The 7,813-nt window shown below is 41.3% G+C and overlaps 1 protein-coding gene across 32 annotated transcripts in view; it reads left to right on the forward strand.

The window, feature by feature from the left end:
• The window catches only part of Trpm3 (transient receptor potential cation channel subfamily M member 3), an 819,042-nt gene that overhangs the window by 749,520 nt on the left and 61,709 nt on the right, over nucleotides 1-7,813 (forward strand). For all 32 annotated transcript variants that reach the window (XM_078047505.1, XM_078047535.1, XM_078047507.1 and 29 more), the window contains one exon: nucleotides 2,881-3,132. In XM_078047505.1, the coding sequence (XP_077903631.1) occupies nucleotides 2,881-3,132 (252 nt within the window). The remainder of the gene's footprint in view (nucleotides 1-2,880; nucleotides 3,133-7,813) is intronic.

Raw genomic sequence — 7,813 nt, forward strand, 5'->3', positions numbered from 1 at the left:
GGACCTTCGGGGCCTGGCTCTCCATTTCTCCCCAGGCAGCGTGTCATGGCAGGAGGGCAGGGCTTCCCAGCTAGGGTCAGCAGGGGGTCAGAGGAAGGAGTCTTGGCTCCTGAGGAAGCTGTGGGGAGCCAGGCAGTGACTGTCTTAGTGTCTGACCTTTCTCTCTGTGGCCTGGTGAAGTTACCCCTCACCCTGTGTCCCTGCCTGAACTCCAACAAGAGATTGTCCACTACCAGGGGAAAGAAGACCCCCCGCTAGACACCCGCCTGAGGAGCTCAGACGCAAGATCCTGGAAACATGGAAAAGTTTGCACTTCCGTGCCTCCCAAGGGATAAACAAGGACAGCTCTGTGGTTTCACATGCTGCCCTCCCATTCCCAGCACCACATACTTCTGCCAGTAGTCACCAGGCAAGCCATGGTAATCCCTTAACAGGGTGGCACTGTTTACAGCATGGCTTTGTAGACGTTATCTCATTCCGGTCCTCCTCCCCCCAACTCTGTGAGGTCAATGGCACAGTTATGATGACATCCACACTTTACACGTCTGGGAACCAAGGCTCAGGGTCGTAAGCAATTTAAAAAAAAAAAAAATCCACCGCTGGAAAAGAGGGCTAGGACTGAAAACTGTCACACCATCTCAAGACTCCTTCCTCTGCAGGGTCCCAGGATGCTAAGGAAGGTCCCTGGAGTTGGGGGGAGATTCCTGACTCTTGACCCTTGATCTTTTACTTCTGCTTCACCCCAAGCTATTTTGCTTTTATCTCTTTTCTTAATGTTGTGGGACACCACAAAAAAAAATATATTTTCACTATTTAAAAATTTTACTATATAACTCTGTATTTAGCAGTTTGAACAAAAGGTTAGAAAAGCTCCATCCTCCCTCCCTCTTCCTCTTCTTCACACACACACACATACACACACACACACACACACACACACATCTTCTGGTTGAGATGGGGCCAAGAGTGAGAAACAACCAGGACAATGGCCACACTCCTGATGGGTACAACAGTGGCTCTCAGAGACATGTTAGAAAGGTAGATCCTCTGGCCCACCCCAGGCCTGCTGCAGCAGGAACTTGAAGGTGGGGCCAGCCATCTGTGTTTTAACCAGCCTTGTATATGATTTTGATGCACACTGAAATTCAAGAAACCCTGGGCTAGAGGTCAGAGGAGAAACACTGTAGAGGATGAAGAACAAGGCTACCAGGTGATTCTTGGTATCTTGCTCAGCCTTCCAAACCCAAGCCTTGATTTACTAAACTTCCCCTTCTTAGTATTTCAGACCAGGGTAAACCATTATAGTGGATATGAGGATTCAAGCAAATAACAGCTGACTATTTGAAATAATCAATAATAATCAGAGAAATGACTGTTCCCAGTCTTTTTTCTCCTCTTCTTTGAGAGATCCTGAGTGAGAGAAAGGGTCAGTCATGGTGAAGAATTGGAAACCTCAGTAGTAAACATAAGAGAATCATGAGATTGGCATTTCCTAGAGACCACGTGTGGCAGTCTCTCTTGGCTTAAAGTAAATCGAGAGTTCCACCCCGCAATTCAAATGTGTAAAAGACAGGAGAATTGCTGCCAGGTACCATTGGGCTGTTGACAAATATTTATTGAGTGTCTATTATGTAACAGGCCTGGAATACAAAGGCTCTGCTCCCAGAGTTCACAATCTAGTGAAGAGAGAAGGAAGGAAGGAAGGAAGGAAGGAAAGAAGGAAGGAAGGGAGGGAGGGAGGAAGGAAGGAGGGAAGGAAGGGCATACAGATATTCATATAAACATACATATACATGTACAGAGAAGATAATTTTATAGTGAGAAAGACTTCAAAAATTCAATAGGACAATATATTAGAGAATGACTTGGAGACATGGAAGCTACTGCAGCTAAAATGGTCAAAAAAAAAAAGCCTTTCTAAGAAGAGGACATCAAGGAAAGACATTGAGATTGAAGAAGAGCCAAACATGTAACATTCTGGGTGAAGAAATGCCCAACAGAAGGAATAAGCACAAATGTCCTGAACATGGGATGGAATTTCTATGCTTAAGAGCAAGCCAATGTGGCTGCAGGGTAGAAAGGAAGGGAGCATGTGACAGGACATGAAATGAGGCCACAATAAGGGGCTTGGGATTTTCTCTAATGTAATGGAAGCCATCAAAAATTTTAAGTATGCATCTATCATAGTTTGCTTTAGTTTCTGTTGTTGTTCATTTGTTTCTCAAGTCTCTCCTTTTTAAAAAATGAGGACTAATTAACCCATAACAAATACCAAAGATGCAGCTTGACGAGTTTTTTGCCTACACAAACAATCCATCCTATAATCACCATTCAGATCACGGCTTAGGTTTTTGAAGATCAGAGAATGGATTCCAGTCTGGTAGGCAATAATGACAACAGGGATGCCAGTTAGAAGCTTGCCACAATCATGTGTGAGAGGTAATGGGACTTTGATGTAATGGGAAATTGAGGTAGTGAGAAGATGGTCAGGTTGTGCTTAGTGACAGGACTGTTTGATTGGAGGGAGGAGCTAAGGAGTGTTCCTGAGGAAGTGGCCTGAGTAATTCAATATGGCAGAGCTGTTTACTAAAGTGGAGCAAGATTTTGCAGAAGATTTGTACTATACTAAGAATAACAATGTTATAGCAAAACCCCAAAGGATAAAACTTATTGCTTATATCTGCTTCTGGACCATTTGCATTTGGATCACCTAAGCTTAGCTCAGTTGTATATTCCTAGCATGCAAGCATTTGAGTAGACACAGATGGGGGTGGGGAAGCTACTGATGTTAGCTAACAGACCAAGCACGTTCCAACTGGGCTTGAAATAAAGACACAAACCACACTTAACTCCATTCTCTCTCTCTCTCTTGCCTTGTAGATTCTGATGTCAGAGCCAGGCAAGTTGCTGCAGAAAGTGAAAGTATGGCTGCAGGAGTACTGGAATGTCACAGACCTCATTGCCATCCTTCTGTTCTCTGTTGGAATGATCCTTCGTCTTCAAGACCAGCCCTTCAGGAGTGATGGGAGAGTTATCTATTGCGTGAACATCATTTATTGGTACATCCGTTTACTAGACATCTTCGGAGTGAACAAGTATTTGGGCCCATATGTAATGATGATTGGAAAAATGGTAAGCAGTGTCACATTCCACAACTAAACACTCAGGGTCACCCCAGGTGAACTGGGCTGGCACACAATCATCACACAGAGACAGAGAAATACTTTTTTGGGGGGTGGGGGGGTCCTGTGATAGCTCCTCTGACCTTAGGGGTCTGTAGAAAGAGAGAGAAGAGAGGAGCTGAACCTTTTATTGGGAAGAAGCCATTCAAATGAGGCAAGGAGTAGGATTACAAAGGAATAGGTGAGTGTAGCTCAGTCCCCTTGGGTGACCCCTGCACCTGAAGACATGCCTTGCTATCTGAGCTGGGACAACACCCAAGTCACCACGAAATGTAGTGATTGTTCAAAGCCTCGTGCTTCAGGACTGGAAGACATGGTCATTCAGAGCAGCTCACCACAAAGGAGGGCTCTCTAATTTCATGTTTTAAGTTCTCAGAGGAAGAGTTATAATAATAGGAAGAGGACTATAATTTATTTGGACCTGCTATCAAAGTCTGCAGGAGATAGCTCCAGGGAAGTTTTACTTTATCCCCTCACCCACCCCCCGCCCCACTCGTACTGGGGATTGAACCCAGAAGTGGTCTACCACGAAGTTATATCCCCAACTCTTTTTATTTTTTTTATTTTGAGACAGGGTCTTATTAACTTTCCTAGGCTGGCCTCAAACTTGTGATTCTCTTGCCTCAGCCTCCTGAGTCACTGGAATTACAGTCATGTACCACCAAGTTTGGCTGGGTGTTTTATTTTTTAAATTCCCGTTAAGTGTTTGCGAGTTTAACTATATCTGTATACAAAAAAATTGGGGAATTTAATTATCAGCTATTTGCAAACTACAGAATATACAAAGATGATCTTTTCTGTGCCAGGTACCAGCCTAGGACTTGAATGTACAAAGAGATTCTTTCTATGAAATAAACATTGAGAGAAAGAAAGTAATTAATACACAGTGTGAGGATGTTGTAATAGATGTGTATAAAGTACAAAAAGAATATAGGTCAGAAAAGCATTCACATGAAATTCATGTTGTAGCTGAGTCACAAATTTTTAACAGATTTTTAAAGATTTTTTTAAAGATGCGTTTTAAAAAAGAAGTTATAGAAAGATTCATTTCGCTAACATAAATGGAAGAAAAACATTGTGTGTTTGAGTTGAGTTCAGTTGAGTTTGAATTTTGAATTGAAGATCATACATTGTGTGTATTCTTACACTGCTAGGAAATAATGTCGGTTTAAAAAAAAAAAAAAACTGGGCACTCTGGCACACATCTATAGTCCCAGTGGTTCAGGAAGCTGAGCATCAGGATCGAGAGTTCAAAGCCAGCCTCAGCAAGAGCGAGGTGCTAGGTAACTCAGTGAGACTCTGTCTCTAAATAAAATGCAAAATAGGGCTGGGGATGTGGCACAGTGGTTGAGTGCCCCTGAATCAATTCCCAGAACTGGGGGGGGGGGGAAGAAAGCTCCAAAATGCTGCACTACTTATCTAAATCTTTAACATAGAATCCCAAGCAGAACAAACTAATATGCTTCCTCATAAATGGCCAAGGACTTTGTCCCATACTTCTTAATCACACACCAGCTTTTAGTCCTTTTCCATAAAAACTGAGCCCTAGAGGACAGCATTGCCAGAAATTAGGGAGTGCATAAGTAAATTGACTCCTTCCCCACACTCCCTAGACAAAGAGTCAGATCCTGAAGCCCAAACACTAGGCACTTTATTAGTTCCCCCACTTCTTCTGTATATCCCCAGCTTCCCCTTTGTAGGACCTATTTGGGAAAGCTAAGTTCATCCATCTTACCTATGTGAACACCTCTTAATGAGAAACCTCTTTATTAATAATCTGCACTTTTATTGCATGAGATATTGAAACCAACAAGTGGTCGATAGAGGTCTGTTTCTTTTTCTTTCTTTCTCTGTGTGTGAGAGAGGGGGTACTGGGCTCTCAACCCAGAAGGGGGTGCTTTATTACTGAGCTACATCCCCAGAACTTTTTATTTTGGGTCAAAGACTCGCTAAATTGTCCAGGCTTGCCTCAAAATTGCCATCCTCTTGCCTCAGCTTCCTGAATTGCTAGGATTACAGGCAAGTGCTACATACTACCATGTACTTTTTCAATAGATATCCTTCTTCAAAAACTCAAGTTTTAAAATATATATATATATATATATATATATATATATATATATATAGTTTTACTATATACATCATTGCCAACTCAATATTTATCAAACATCTGGGTGTGTGACTACTAAAATGAATCTTTTTTTTTAAAGAGAGAGTGAGAGAGGGGAGAGAGAGAGAGAGAGAGAGAGAGAGAATTTTTAATATTTATTTTTCAGTTCTCGGCAGACACAACATCTTTGTTGGTATGTTGTGCTGAGGATCGAACCCGGGTCGCACGCATGCCAGGCGAGCGCGCTACCGCTTGAGCCACATCCCCAGCCCCTAAAATGAATCTTACATACAAAATCTTTCTACAAAAATCACTTACAAACTCATGCAAGAATTTGAATTCACAGTGAATTGAGTAGGAGATCTTAAGCAATGTACTTAACCTCTTTGAAATTCAGCTTAACTCATTTCTTAAGTAGTAATGAATAATGAAAGTGCATCTTGTAGCTTTGTTGTGGATCATTAAAAGTATGTTAAGTGGTCATCCATGTCTGGCTCATGGTTTAGTGGTTGATAAATTGTATCTGCTATCATTGTGTTTATATTGTGTTTTTAAAGCACAATGAAAAAAGGAAATATTAGTAAGCAAGATTATTCTGCTATAAATTTAACCTTTCGATACAGAAGGTTGGTATTTGTGATATCAGCCATATTTAAAGCATGTTTTAGTCTGCTTTTTGCTGCCGTGACTAAAGAATCCAACTAGAACAATTGTAGAGGAGGAACGGTTTATTGGAGGACTCATGATTTCAGAGGTCTCAGTCAAAGAAGGGTGGTTCCATTTCTCGGGGCTCAAGATGAGGCTGACCATCATAGCAGAGTGTGTCACAGAGGGAAGCAGCTCACATCATGGTGATCAAGAAGCAGAAAGAAAGAGAACCCACTCTCTAGATACAAAATACATACCCCATAGCCACACCCTAATTAACCACTTCCTCCAGCCACACCACATCTGCCTCCAGTTAATACCATCAGGGATTAAGTCAAAGATTCTCTTCCAAACCTTCTTGCATTGTCTCACACATGAGCTTTGGAGGGACACCACATCCAAACCATAACAGGGCACATATCACCAAACCATTCTAGAGAGGAAAAATTTGAATTCTCAAACTGAAGTTACTTACTCAAAACTGAACCCCAACTCAATTGAGTATTTTTTGGCTAGGAAAAAATATGCATATTACTCTGTTATTCCACCTGGTATATTGTCTTTTTTTGTACTTTAATGATGAATTTGAGATTCTGGTGAGAATATCTGTCTAAGGACAGATTCTATAGTTGGGGCTTAGGAGAGCAGTCTATGGATCCTTCCCCCAATTTATAGATGAGTAGTAGGTGAATTTTCTTGACAAACTTTTATGAAATTCTCAAATGAATTGTTCCTTGGCCCAATGAGAGTGAAGAACTCTAACAGCTATAAAAGACTAAGCTTTCTCCACCTGGACACTCTTGATATTCTGGGCTAGGTAATTCTTTGTTTGAGGCACCAATATTACAGGTTGCTCAACGCTGTGGCCTCTGACAAAACTGTCTCCAAACATTGCTGAGTGTCTCCTGAGGGACAAAATTACCCTCTGCTGAGAACTACAGCACTAGGGGCCGGAGTATTTAGTCTGTTTGGTTTTCTGATGGTCACCTTATTTTAACAATTAAAATCTGTAAAAACCCAAACTGACCAAATATAATTCTTTTAAGAGTCTAGGTGGCGTTTAAACACTTGAAATAACTGAAGTTACACTAATGCAGCAAGATTATGTTAAAATCCACATCTGTCATTTTAATAATGGCATAATTATCCCCAGTTTTGACTAGAATGAAATCTTACTAAGGATTGAGCAAGAGGAATGTACTGCGTTTTCTCTACCTCCTAACTTATGAATGACTTAATTTGTCAGTCAAGAATAGGTAGAAAATGAGAATATTTGAGGACTTTGCTTCTCTTCTATGGAAATTTTAAGATAATTAGTTCGATAATTGAGTCATTGATCCAGAAGGTAGATAAAATACGTCTGTAGAATTTATGAGGGAGCCAGATGGGCTGCCAGGCTGGAAGTGGAACAAAATATGCCCAGATGTGTTTACACAGAAAGCCCCTCAACATTAGAGAGACTCTTTTCAGTATTGAACAGTCAGGTACTCACTGTGCCCTGAAGTCTAGAGACAGACATCACTGGGATTCCTGGACCCAGGAGGACTATTTTGAAATTGGTTCTGTGTCTCTTTGCATTGCAGAAGAATCCAGTGTTCCAAGTGCTAACATGGAAATCCACATCTCCAGTAAAATCCCATTTGATCTTCAGGTCCAGGATTGCTTGAAATCCTAACCCCTTGCCTTCATAATCCACTTATCAAGGCAATTCTCTAAGCCAAGTCTCAGCTCACTTATATAATGCAGAACAAAAAGAGCATTAGCAGCTACCCTTTACTATGTGCCAGATACGTGAGACATGTCTTCATCATTACACGCCCTGAAATAGGTCTTAGTATCCTCATTTAGTAATACAATAAACTGAGATTTAGCA

The sequence above is a fragment of the Ictidomys tridecemlineatus genome, chromosome 4 (genome assembly GCF_052094955.1).
Source record: "Ictidomys tridecemlineatus isolate mIctTri1 chromosome 4, mIctTri1.hap1, whole genome shotgun sequence".
In the NCBI taxonomy this organism is placed as follows: domain Eukaryota; kingdom Metazoa; phylum Chordata; class Mammalia; order Rodentia; family Sciuridae; genus Ictidomys; species Ictidomys tridecemlineatus.